The sequence below is a fragment of the Pleurodeles waltl genome, chromosome 2_2 (assembly GCF_031143425.1).
Source record: "Pleurodeles waltl isolate 20211129_DDA chromosome 2_2, aPleWal1.hap1.20221129, whole genome shotgun sequence".
In the NCBI taxonomy this organism is placed as follows: Eukaryota; Metazoa; Chordata; class Amphibia; order Caudata; family Salamandridae; genus Pleurodeles; species Pleurodeles waltl.
The window spans coordinates 499,570,014-499,583,966 of record NC_090439.1 but is presented as its reverse complement, the minus strand read 5'-3'; the positions used below and the strand labels follow the sequence as shown (position 1 = coordinate 499,583,966).

The following is a 13,953-nucleotide window of genomic DNA, read 5'->3' as shown; positions in this document are numbered from 1 at the left end:
CGGACTGTCCTTTCCCAAGCTGTAACAGATGGGAGGGATGCAGCTAAGTTCATGATTCATTGTAGACTGGATACGACTGACTCTCTGGGCAGATCGGTTGCATCGACGGTGGCATTGAGACGCCATGCCAGTCTGAGAACATCTGGCTTTTCAGGGGATGTCCAGCAATCCTTGATGGACATGCCCTTTGATGGCACACCTCTCTTCAGCTGACAAGCTCGAGTGCTTTAAAGATTCCCGAGCCACGGCCCGGTCCCTTGGCCTCGCACCCGCACTTAGGCCCCAGCAGTCCGCTTTCGTGGCTACTGAAGGGGCACCCAGCCGTGTCCTTTTACCCCTGGCCACCGAACCGCGTATGCTGTACAGCCCCTGCGCGGCCACAGCCGCGGGATCCCACGTTCCCGGGGATCAGGGAGCCAGCGGATCGCCCAGTCCACCCCCGCCCCTTCTTCAGCCTCCAAGCCTTCCTAGTCCGCCGGTACATCAGGAGCCAGTAGGTGGCAGAATACGCCATCACCTGCCCCAATGGCAATCCATTACCTCGGACAGGTGGGTCCTCCAAATTGTCCGAAGGGGCAACTCCCTCCCCTTCAAGACATCTCCTTCAGCCATGCCACCTTCATACAATCAGATATCGGAGAATCATATGGCGCTTCTCCGCGAGGAAGTCCGAGCCCTTTTGGCCAAAGGAGCTATAGAGAGGGTTCCGTGGCCAGAAATAGGTTGTGGTTGTATTCCTGCTATTTTCTGGTCTAGAAAAAGGACAAAGGTCTTTGACCTATATTAGGTCTTCGGTCTCTCAATCTCTTCTTAAAAAATGAGAAGTTCAAAATGTTGACATTGGCTCAGGTCCTGTCTATCCTGGATACCGGAGACTGGATGGTAGCGTTGGAATTGCAAGACGCATACTTCCACATTCTCGTCTTGCCGGCCCACAGACATTACCTACGATTCGTGGTAGGTCACGAGCACTTTCAATTTACTGTGCTCTCCCTTGGCCTTTCCAGTGCCCCTCAGGTGTTCACGAAGGTGATGGTAGTGGTGGCAGCTCTTCAGCGGAATTTAGGGGTCCCAGTCTTCCCTTACCTCGACGATTGGCTGTTTAAGGCGAACTCACCCCAGACAGTCGTCTCCCACCTCCAGACTACGGCGTACCTTTTGCATTCACTGGGGTTCACTATCAACATGCCCAAGTCAAACCTGACGCCTTCTCAGATACTCCCTTTCATCGGAGCTGTTCTGGATACATTGCAGTTTCGGGCATATCCTCCCGAAAAGCGAGTCCAGGATATTCGGGCTATGATACCGATGTTTCAGCCTCTGTCCTGGATTTTGGTGAGAATGGCCTTATGGCCTCCTGCATCCTGCTGGTTCAAAATGGCAGATGCCATATTTAGGCTCTGCAGTGGGACCTGAAGTTCAAGTGGGCACAGTATCAGGGGGATTTCTCCGTCAAGGTCCAGATCTTGGAAGGAACTGCGAGAGACCTGCAGTGGTGGTTAACGAATCAGGATTGGGTCAAGGGCAGATCCCTCTCCTTTCCCCAACCAGATCTTACGGTTGTGATAGATGCGTCACTCCTGGGATGGGGTAGCCACATGGGAGAGGCAGAGATCAGAGGCATCTGGTCTCTGGTGGAAACCGGGCTCCATATCAATCATCTGGAGCTCCGAGTGATTTAACTAGCATTGAAAGCATATCTTCTCTCCCTCAAGGGGAACGCAGTGCAGGTGTTCACAAACAACACCACTGCCATGTTGTATTGCAACAAATAAAGCGGAGTGGGGTCGTGGACCCTTTGTCAAGAGGCCCTTCGCCTCTGGACTTGGCTGGAACATCAGGGCATTTCCCTGGTGGTTCAACACCTGGTAGGCCCGGTTGACATCTTTTGACTTGCCACCCGAACTCTGTGAGGTTATCTTGGCAGCCAGGCATCCCTCAACCAAAACTGTATACGCCTGTCGTTGGAAGAAATTTGTGGCATGGTGCATTGACAATTCTGTTGATCCTCTATCTGCACCTCTTTCTAAAGTTCCTCTCTTTATTCTTTCCCTTTCCCGGCTGGGTTCCACCTTGGGCACTCATAAGGGATGTGTCTCTGCTATCTCTGATTTCTTGAGGTTACCTGATCAACTTTCCTTATTTAAATCTCCCATATTTGGAAGGTTTCTTAAAGGCATTACGCATCGCTTTCCTCCTGTCCCATTCATCATGCCCCAATGGGATCTCAACCTAGTCTTAAGTTATCTTATGTGTACCCGTTTGTACCGCTTCACAACTGTCCTCTAAGGCTCTTAACTTTAAAGACTGTCTTTTTACTTGCAATTACTTCTGCCCGCAGAGTTAGTGAACTCCAGGCTCTGTCATCTAAGACACCTTTTTTTGCCATACATCCTGACAAGGTGGTGCTTCGCACGAGGGTTTCCTCACTACCTAAGGTAGTGACACCCTTCCATGTTGGGCAGTCCATCACCTTGCCTACCTTTTATGCACCCCCATATCCCTCTCATGAAGAAGAGAGACTCCACCGTCTGCACCCAAAAATAGCGTTGGCGTTCTATTTTGATCGTACAAAAGACATCCGGGTGGACGATAAACTCTTTGTGGGATATGTGGGTGCAAAGAAGGGGAAGGTGGTGCAGAAGAGGACCATTTCAAGATTGGTACTCTTATGCATAAAAAATGTGCTATTCTCTGGCTAAGAAGCAATCTTCTGAAGGTTTGCAAGCTCACTCCATCAGAACTACTGCTGCTACCACAGCTCTAGCACAGGGCGTTCCAGTCCTGGATATTTGTCAGGCATCAACGTGGGCATCTCTGCACACTTTTACCAAGCACTACTGCCTAGATAATCGGGTCCGAAGGGGCGGCTACTTTGGCCATTCGGTCCTCAAGGCCTTTTTGGTGTGATCTTGCTTTGCAGACCTACCAATGGGGATGGTGTTGCTCGGGTATCTATTCAAAGGTAAGGAATCTGCAACTAGAAGTCGCTGTCAGATGTAGCAGTTACTTACCTTTGGTAACAAAATATCTGGTAGAGACATATTCTATTTGCAGATTCCTTACCAACCCCCCCCCCATCCTCCCGCACTGTGAACTGATCTTGAGGGACAGGAACTTTCCCTTAAGGGCCCTAGTTTTGACGCAACACGCTGTGTTCTTCATGGCTCCGCGCTACTGATGAGGAAAGTCGTGAAAAGAAACTGGCGTCAGCGTGCCGGGGTGGCACCTATATAAGAGCGCATTGTCATCACGTTGAGCACAACCTCAACAACGCCCGCGGAGTCGACAGACGCCACCTGATGGCATGCAGAGGTACTGCTCGAAGAAAAATCTCCGGATCCGGTCTGATGTCTGGGGAAATTCAAAGGTAAAGAATCTGCAACTAGAATGTCTCCACCAGATATTTTGTTACCGAAGGTAAGTAACTAGTACTTTAATGATTGATTCTGTCCTCCTTGAGTTACTGCTGGGAATGAAAATCATAAGTAGTGTCTTGAATGGGTTGACCATACAATGGATAGATTTGCCCACCATTAGTAGCAACTTCATTGGCCACCACCTGGTTTCCTGGGCAGCATGGGCCTTAGTGAAGTTTGCTGGTGCTAACACCCTTGAGAAGAGGGCTATACATTCTTCTTAAGTGCCCCTCAGTTCTTTTATCTACTACTTTTTGACCCCCTCCTCTGACCTGCCCTGCATAAGTGGTATCGATCTTCAAGCTACAGGCCTCTCAGATCATGCCCTATTTCATTACAATTCAGTGGAAAGCCATGTTATATGACCTTTTACTGGTGAAGGATCTCCTTGTTGCTCAAAAAACAAGAGGTTAGAGAGACCCTAACTGAAGCTACACCATAGTACTTTGAGATGAGCTCAGAAACTATGGCGTCACCTGCAGGTTTCTGGAACGCATTCAAGACAGTTACACTGACTCAAATTATCTGATGGAGACAACTAGCCGTAGATTCCTTACCCTAGAATTATCTCCAGACGCAATACGAGACCCAGAAAAACTTTTCGGCAGTACCCCTGTGCGTTGGTCGAGGCCATAGTGAGACTCCGTATCGACATCGTTCACCGAATAGGATGTCGACAGAGTCCATACAGTACCTCCTCGGGTGCACTGGCATCAGTTTCTTTTTTTTGTGTGCTGCAACGTGAATCCGGAGAAACAGTTCCTCTGGCTGTTTATTGGCCTCCCTTTTTCAACTGGATCCCCATTCTTTCTCTGTGTGGTGCTTAGGCGTTGCAATCTTTGGTGTTGTAGTGGTGCCTGTCTACAGTTCAGGCCTATAGCTTTGAGGAGCGGAAGTTGAAACTCCTGGCGGCGCGGTTGTTGCTGTCTTCCCAGGACGCCCGTAGGCATCAAAGTCCTCTTCAGCGCACGGTCTCCTATGGCTTCCACCTTCCATGCCTAATTCTTCTCTACTGGCTCTATTATCGGCGCCAAGTTCTTACTTGCTGCCTCAGGTGATGGTGGTACCCTTCACTTGTCTTGATGCCCTGATTGGCTCTCCGGAGTCAAATGACAAACCTTCTGATGTTGAACTCTTACCCTTTTGATATCGGTTGACGTTCACCCCGACTCCGAGGGTGGTGCCGATGGAGTCGGCTGTCTCGGATTCTTGCCCTGTCTCTTCTGGGGCCCAACCTCCAGTTCCTCAATCGGAGGGTCACGCTTTGGATTGTCAGCCTCCAATTTATGACACCATTGCTCTTTCACCATCGGATTGCTTATTGGACTTGGGTAATCCTAGTGGCTTGGAGTACTCCTCAGCTTCCAGCCTCCTGTCATCCCCTGGGTTGGCTCAGGGACAAGTTTTGCACTAGCAGGCATGATAAAAATAGGGGTGTGCAGGGTGCTAGCTCTGCTGACTGAGCAAATTGAGTTTTTGGATGTCCACACTCAGCTTGAATCACAGGGTTGTCCAAAAAACTCCTGCCAGCAGAGCGGAATTCACCCGGTGCGCGCTGCAGCCCAGTATGGGCTGCACAGAGCAAGCGAAGACAGTCTGCGCTTGCGCTGTGCAGCCCATAACTGGACTTAACTGGAGCAGATGAGGAAGGCAGCTGTGCTGAGGACTCGTCGGAGAGGAGGAAACCTGGGAATACCCAGATACACTGGTGCACAAACAAGGACTGAAACAGCAGCTTTTGCTGTCCATGGCCCTAGCCTGATTTCAGGCTAGGGCCATAGGCAGACAAAGCTGTCGTTTCAGACCTCTTGCACACCGTCCTGTCTTGTGTGCATGGCACATGGGGCAGGTGGGTGCACAAAAAGCCTGGCAGCTTTCATTGCCCACGGCCCTGGCCTGAATTCAGGCCAGGGCCATAGGCAGCGAAAGAAAGCTGCAGTTTCAGGCCTCATATGCACCAGCCTGTCTTGTGTGCACTGTACACATTACAGGCTGGTGCACAAGAGGCCTGAAACTGCAGCTTTCACTGCCAAGGCCCTCTTCTGAATGCGCCCAGTCTTGGAAGCGCTAAGCAGGTTTGGGCCTGGCTGACCAGTCCCGAGCCTACTTAGCGCTTCCCAGATCGGGCACATTCAGGACTCTGCGGGTCACGGAACTCCGCCTCTGCTGAACTCCACAGGTTTTTTTTTTTTTTGTTGTTTTTTTTAACTCCGCGCAGTCTGACTGTGAACTCCGCCTAGGTCTAGGTAAAACGTGTTTCGTAAATGTTGCACTTAGAACTGCATACTTTTTAATTGTCCATGAACCCTTTAATTGATGTCTTACATCCTGACCAGTTTTCTTTGGAGCTGGTGCTTCCTTATTGTGAGACTCTTTATGATAGCCTCTTGAGGGTTTGTGCCCAACCAGTATTTGGCCACCCTGTGGAGCGCTCTATTTCACAAATACATAACCCAGCCCGAGGATCTATCTTGCGTCTGTGGGCATGCGACTACTGAAACCTTTGTTGTGCAAATTGCTTTAGCTGCAAAGTCTTACGCGGGTTCCTCCTATTCCGGCAGAGTGAGAGGCCAGACAGCTGGACGCTTCTGGTAGATGAATCTTTGCCTTATTTAGCTCTTCCTTGCGTTAAATAAACACTTTCTGTGCCCTTGCTTGCTTCTCCCATGTTTTGTGGGACTCAGTAGGTCGCATTTTGCCTTCTCTACCTGAGGAGGCTAGAAATCCTCTCTACACCTTTTGTATAGCATGGTCAGCATGCTGCCAAGCTTAGTATCAGGTGTGGTATGGTTACCACAGATTCTGTTAGAAGGATTATGGCTTCTTCGGTAGCGCTACAATGAAGGGCATGGTTGCATTCCTCGAATTTCTCAGAAGCTGTGGAAGCATCTTTACTTAATATGCCTTTTGATGGCAACTCCTTTTTAAGCATGCATACTTACTCTACACCGCTTTAGAGATACTCAGTCTTAAGGCCTCTTCATGGTTCAGAGTCTGTCTCTGACTCGGCTCCTTTGTTCACTGGCAGTTGTATTTTCCCCTGTTGTGCTTTTTTGTACCACCCTTATGGTGGTGCACTTCTTGTTTATAGTGTGACACCTGGTGTGGTGGTCCTGCTCCTTGCAGGTGCTTTACTTGTTATCATGTTCTTGCACTCAAGGTGGTCCTCCTGCGTTAAAGGTGTTGTGTTTCTATTTACAAGTGCTCTCTTTGGCAGCACATATACTAAAACTGGGATGATGCAGAGAAGATTAGCATGATCTCTCCACAAGGATGACAAGCAAATTCGTGAAGCGTTAGATACACATTATAGTTTCACTGTTCTTCTAACCCTGGTTGGGTTTACTACTGCTAAAAGAGGGGAATTCTGTTGTACTCTGCTGATAGGCGGGTGACCTAAGAGATTGTGCTCTCGACTGGGTTTTTTCCTCATGTTGGAGTTGTTTTCAGTCCTTGCTGTTCGAAGCAATTGGTGTAAGCTTTTCGCCGTTCTTTTATACTTACCTGTTCCCTAGTGGAAACTTGCTCAGTGCTTCTTGTGGGAGTGGTATAGTTCATTGTGTCAATAAGAATTCTGCTGTTCTTTACAGATGTCTTTTCCCATTGGTCAGTGGAAGATATTTTTCTGCTCTTTTCCTTGGTCTGCTTCTGTTGGAGCTGTTGGTACCTCTTTGATTTCAAGTACCCCTCTTCTGGCTATTATATGCTGCAAGTAGGGAGCATAATCTGTCGCACTTATAAGGCACTACTTTCAAAACCTTTGATTTGTTTCTAGACATTCTCTTCTCTGGAATTGTGCCACATTCATTCTTCTTCTTCATAAAATAAATGGTCATCTTCGTCGTCCTCCTGACCATTCGGACCAGTCATGTGTGCAGTGCCCTTATTTTGTGTGTGTGTGTGTGTGTGTGTGTATATATATATATATATATATATATATTTCTACCTTGTGGGTACTGAGCAATTGCTCAGTGGACATATCTAGTTCCACATGTGTACTCCATAGCCAGGAGAAGTGCTCTGTCCTGCCAGTGGAGCAACACTTGGTTATTCTTTACATGCTGTTAATGTGCCTACGTACTGTTTCCGTGCCCTTGTAGGTCTGGGATATCAACTGTTTGTATATGCGTTCCTGATTACGTTCCTGTCCCATTAGGGTTTTTTCCCTTCCTCGGATCCTTTCCCTTTTGTGCATGTTCTCGGTCATCTTTTTGACTGCTATATTCAGGCAATTTATGTGTAGGATTCCAATCCTAGCATTTGTCTCACCCTTTCTATGTCATCTGCAAGAAGGTACTCCTTTTTCTTCCTTCTGTCGGACAATTACTCCCACCTAACCTCATATTGTTTTTGTTTTTAGAACTGTTGTCCACTGATATGGACATTCACATTTGGCCTTTCAGACTTCTGCAGGTCCAGTGTTCGAACTCCATTCTGGGGGTCGAAATCAAATATACCTTATATTTCAGAATATTTATTTTTTTGGTCCACATATTGGATTACTTTCTTAGATGCTGTTTGTCCCTCAGGGATTCTGCGACTTTTCCTTCAGTCCTTTTTCAGCAACTTTTTCTGTCTACTAGATTGTCATTGCCGTTGTTTTACCCATTCTAAGGTTGGCATCTTCTCACGTGGCATTTGTCTACCTTGTGTTGATCTTTTTCATGTACCACAAGGTTTCTTTTGGTTTCTATCAGCAGGTGGGTCTACCAACCTCTCTCTACTTTTAGTCCGCTAGCAATAAGGTTCCTACTTGGCTGGCTTTTCTTTCTTGAGGGGTGTACTCTCTATCTCTCCCCTCTTTCCTTTTTCTCCTGGGATGTTGCTGTTGAGCAAATCTTTTCTTTCTATGTTTATCTATATGTTTATATATACAGGCATGTATACCTATGAATTATTTCTGCTTCATAGGTGTGTGTCTCTATTTTTATATGAGCATCTTTGTTCACCAGATCCTATGCATTTCTATAAACAACATATGTACGGACACATCCATCTCCTTACATCCATGTCTTTGTGTATGAGTGTCCGGGCATGTATCTTCCTGACCTCTTCATTTACCCATTGTATGTCATGTTATGGCAACCCTTTCATGTCTTTTGTTGACTGGCTGTTTGTGCCGCACAGTTGTGTAATACTTCTCCTCAGGGTTCCCCCTTGGGTGTTCCTGGAGATGTACTTTGTCTTTTGAATTACTCTCCCTTCCAGCGTTAAGCTTCCTGCTTCTTACAGGTTTTCCCTATGCATCCTGGTGGAAGCAGCATATATGCTTCACTTCCTTTTTTTCATATCTTCTAGGGTTACCCCTTGATGGGTGTACCATTCCTATCATCTCAGTGACTGTTGGGGTGCTTTTGCCCCACCTCCTTCAGCTCCTACTTGGAGCACTTCATGTTATTTTCCCTGTTGTTGTTCTCTACCAGTTGGTTCATTTTCATTGCCATACGCTCTTCCCCCCCATGTCGTTTCATATTTTCTTTAAATATTTTGTGGGTCGTCCACTCTCTTCGAGTGAGATGATGGCTTATCACCTTTGTCTCTCTCATGTCTGGTCTACTACTCCTTTAGCTAGACCTGTTGTTTATTTCAAGACTTGGGTAGGATGTGTTTGCAGACCCTGCTACTGGGTTGATATTGCTTTGGTATCTCATTTGAAAGTAAGGAATCTGTGGCTAGTTGTCTCTTTCAGATGAGCAACTTACTTACCTTCGGTAACGCCTTATCTGGTAGAGACATAGACTAGCCGCATATTCCTTACTGACCCACCCATCCTCCCACTCTGCGAACTGTTTATCTTACTTCAGTCTCACTTGTTTGGCATTCTATTGCCGTGCTTTTGATTGTAGTGGTTGTAAAATCAAATGACATTTATCTCTCTTGCGATACTATTCTATTACCAGTTTCTATAATGGCTCCACGTTGTTGCACGTATTTTAGTCACAGAAGAAACTGACATCAGCACATCAGGGAAGGGATTATATGGACTCCGTTGAGGTCATATCCAGAGGATGACGTCGATCAAGAGGTGCATGATGACCTCTACCAACACGCAGAAGTACTGCTGAAGAAATTTTCCAGATCCAATCTGGTGTCTGGGGGAATTCTAAGGTAAGGAATCTGCTGCTAGTTTGCCTCTACCAGATAAGGCGCTACCGAAGGCGCTACTTGTGTTTTAAGGTAGCCATAAGATCTCGCCTGCCATGCACAGTGTTGTTTGTCATCAGTGATGTTTCAGATGTTTCAGTCATGCTATCAGTGCTATCATAGAACATCTCATGAATTATGTAAAATGTGAGGAAATTAGCTCTGCATGGTGAGGGTGCGTTTTATAGATACCTTAGGACACGAGTTAGTTACTAGAGATAACTATAACAGGTGAATTTCAGTGGTGGTTTGAGTTTAAAACTTTAAGTTGTCACTGCAGTTTTTTTCTTAACTATTACGTCACTGCGTTTTTTCAGTTAATTTCTAGGTGTTTGTTTTTTTAGAACATAAAGTAATATTTTATTACCATAAGTAAATCAATCCCCCTCGCGGTGACCAGGCCCTGCCTCCAACACCCCAAGGGCAGCCACAACCCTGGTAAGGCGGGGCATGTCCTCCCCCTCCCGGAGCCTTTAGGGGCCACATCTCTGGGGGCCTTTTCTTTTGTAAGAGGGTCCCTAAGGGCCACCCGCAAAACATAATGTTGGAGGTTGCAGGGGGGGAGCTAAGGCTCTTGCGGCCCCAGATAACTCTCTACATGCTGCAGGACCCTGCATTGGTCCTGCCGGGAGGGAGCAGCTGTTAGCGCTTGCTCCCACTGGGCTGGAACAATCCGTTTCCTTGCCCGTAAGAGTGCAGACAGGGAAACAAATGTCTGCTCCCTTCTGGTGGGAGGGATTTGTGCAGGTTCCGCTGGGTGAGAGCAGACACGTCTCCTACAGACAGGGCAACAGTCCCCTGGGAGTCTGTTCCCTGGGACACAGTTAGTAGAGCTGGGTCCTGGGGGGTCAGGGTCCCCCAGGACTTAAGTGGTTTGGGGGCAGCAAGACCTCCTCCCCTTTCAAGTTAAAGCCGGGACCTGGGGGTTGGGGTGAGGGAGGCAGCAATTGGCTTGGGGAGGTGGGGCTGCAGCCACCCACCCCCCCTTGATGTATTGGGAGCCGAGGGGTGGGGGCCCCAGGGGCAGGGCTTAGCTCTGGGAGGGGGAGAACTGTGTGCCACCCTCTCCTTAATTACGGTACCCAGCTCCAGGGATTTATTTTTTATTTTTGGGCATGAGGAAATCCCTCTGCAAAAAAAGCATTGCTTAAGGAAATGCTGACCTAACAATAACTAACCAGTGGCAATCGCCACTTGGTAATATTGATATATATATTTATGCTATAGATAAAAAAATTCTGTAATAAATTCTGAAACTACTGAAAGGATTTACATCAAACCAGCAGTCACGTCCCTGAATAAATTGCTGCTTATGGGAAACGTTTAGAGTAATTCTGCTAAATCTTTTTTTAGGTTGAGCGCCGCAAGCGCTTTTTAACCTGTTGTAAGTATTCTGTGGATTTTTAACCACACTTCTCTCACACCCATCATTTTCACTTGTTCGTGGGCTTGCCTTTCAAAAATCCCTTGATATCATTGGTAAATGCTTAACGATTGTCCTGCCTTGAGGCGGTTTTGTTACTGCCTTGCAGACTGACCATGTTACATGGATTATTGCACAATTGTCAATATATTTCAGTGAGGGTGAACTATGTTTTTCTTTTGTCTCTCCCCTTAGTGCTTTATGGCACTCACAGTGCAAAACAGCAACACGAACTCCATCAGCAGTATGGAAGTGCTGTTCACACTGTTACCTAATCAGTCATTTCTTTTGGCTCTCCTCTTCATGCTCCGTAGCTTTCACAAAAACACCTGTAATAGATAAATGCTTTGTGTAAAAAACACACAAATCCTCAAAGCGGCTCTTCTGATACAGCGGGATACTCATCCCATAATGCTTTGTAAGCATTCTTTTACAAATCATTTTTGCCCAAAACTCAGCCTGTGGTGGACCTAGGACAGTGGGGCCACCACCAAAAGATTCAGCACAAGACAATATTTTGGTCTAGGTCATCTCTGGGTCCCCACACTAGGGTAGTGGGGACCCCAAAATAATAACCCTCCCACCATTCAGTGTCTTTTTGGCTGTATCTTTTGTTTTCCAGCTGAGAATAGTTTGTGTTTTAAGGGCCTTGTTTGTAATATCACTGCAGTAGGCATGCTAGCCCTGTAAATGTGTGCTGCCCTACGCCCTCTAGGGGCTAAATATATGCTTCCACTGCATTATTTTCCCCCATTCTGTTCTCATGAGCTTATGCCCACAAGGGGCTAACTACATGGTGATCATGTTTCTTGTTAATGCTATCTTTATTGTGGTATCCTCTAGGAGCTGTTCTGAGCATTACAGTCAACATACTACACGATTTGCAGCACTCTGAAACTCGCCTTATAATGCTTTGCAGGCATTCTTTTACAAAACATTTTGGCCCATACTGCAGCCTGTGGTGGTCCTAGAACAATGGGACCAAGACCAGAACCTTCAGCACAACGCACTCTTTCTGTCTAGCCCAACTCTGGATCCCCACACTAGGTTAGTGGACCCTAAAATAACCCCTCCCACTGTTCAGTGTCTTTTTAAGCTCTCTCCTGGCTGAACTTTTGTTTTACTGCTGAGAGCAGTTTGTGTTTTAAGGGTCTTGTTTGTAATAATGTAGTAAGCCTGCTAGACTTGTAACGCACTAAACCCACTAAGGGCTAAATATATGGTTGCACCGCATTATTTTCTACAATTCAGTTTTAATGTGGTTATGGCCTCTAGGGACTAACTATATGGTTTCATGACCATGTTTCTTAGAAATCCTGTTTTTATTGGGGTGTCCTCTAGGTGCTTTTCTGAGCATTACAGTCAACATACTACAATATTTGTGGCACTTGGAAACTTGACCCATAATGCTTTGCGGGGCATTCCCTTTACAAAACATTTTTGCTCATAACTCAGCCTGTGGTGGTCCACTGCCATGTCAAACACAGACACACAACCACAGAGGCACACATACCTCTTACGGATTTTAAGACAGACTTCTCATTAGGCATCGATAAACATGTTCTATGAACTGGTAAGTACGACTGTATTCTGGATCAACTGCAGTTCCTTCTTTTGTAAACCTGATACTGTTTCTTAGCATGGGAATTTTACTGCGAGGATTTTGATCATAAATGAGGGGCTAGATTTGTTTCTTCTGGCCTTTGTTGGTTGGATTTTGGTACAGGAGGTTCACTGGTTTACTCAATCTGCTCTTTGAAAATGTCTAATGTCTTAAGTGTGCTTCCCATCAGATATAGATTTCCATCTGAGTGTTTTATGGATATCTACGACCTTAGTGGCTACGGCTGGAATTTGTATAATAGCAGCCCATTCACTTTATTTCGCATATCTGACCCTAGTTAGGAGTTTTTGCTATATCGAACATCGAGGTATTCCTGCTTTTCTTTTTTTTACTTTCGTGCATAAGGAGTTTATAGGATGTGCTAGTGAGCACAAGGAGTGCCATCGGGGATTCCAGAACCGTGCACTTTATCGTTGCCTTTTTGTTACACTTGCTGAATTCACCTGATTGGTGGTAGTGAAATATTTTAAATTTGATATTTCATGATGATTTAATTGTTTTCTTCTTTTAACTTAATGTGTTTGTTTGCTTGTTGTATATTTATTGATTGGTCGTTTTCACCTTTGTTATAGGTATTTGTGCTTTTCGACCATTTGTCTGGCCAAATAAAGCCATTTGACTGACTGACTTGCTAAGGTATGTCTTTTACCATTTACATCATTTGAGTAATTGTGCATCTGGTTATCTGTATTGACAGCTGGACGAAGCCAGTGACTTTTTAAGGACAGAATCTGAAACATCAGCGAGACTGCGAAAAAGCCAAGCAGAAACGAGTAAGATGGTGACCCACTTAGAAACACTTAACAGGGAGCTGCAAGAGAGGTGCAGAGTGTTAGAAAACACCAAAGTACAGGTGGAAAAAGAGTTTTACCAACAACAAGCAGTTTTGGAAGCTGAACGAAGGGACAGAAGTCATGGGTCTGAAATGATTGGTGATCTACAAGGTAATTTTCTGTTGTGACAGGTTGTTAATTATGCTCTTTTGTTATCTTTTCAAACTGTAAGTTAGAGCTGCATGCACTTACATTCCAGCTTGCGTCCAAGAAAAACCCATGTGCATTATACTATTAGTTTTACATAGTCTTACTTAACATCATTTAGGTCAATGAATGTCCAGCTGTTTATTGATTTATGTATTCACCCACATCCATATGCAGATTGAATACACATTGAAAATAAAGTAACGTCCCAACGTTACCAGTTGTGCCTAACTACATTATCAATTGCTTATTTTGTTATTATTTAATGTGTATAATTGTGAAAGTTAAATTGCTAGCACTCTGTTCAGCGTATAAAGAGTCACGTCATACACGTACATATTTCGAATAAGCTATGTCATCATT

At 45.8% G+C, this 13,953-nt stretch overlaps 1 protein-coding gene and 1 non-coding gene across 2 annotated transcripts in view; both read left to right on the top strand.

Annotated features, from left to right (window-relative positions):
• Nucleotides 1–13,953, top strand: part of ROCK1 (Rho associated coiled-coil containing protein kinase 1) — a 1,374,854-nt gene that overhangs the window by 759,761 nt on the left and 601,140 nt on the right. Inside the window, exon 16 of the mRNA XM_069219991.1 lies at nt 13,308–13,554. Coding sequence (XP_069076092.1) covers nt 13,308–13,554 — 247 coding nt within the window. The remainder of the gene's footprint in view (nt 1–13,307; nt 13,555–13,953) is intronic.
• Nucleotides 6,621–6,727, top strand: LOC138283104 (U6 spliceosomal RNA). The gene has a single exon (XR_011201069.1). It is a non-coding gene; the product is annotated as a U6 spliceosomal RNA (small nuclear RNA).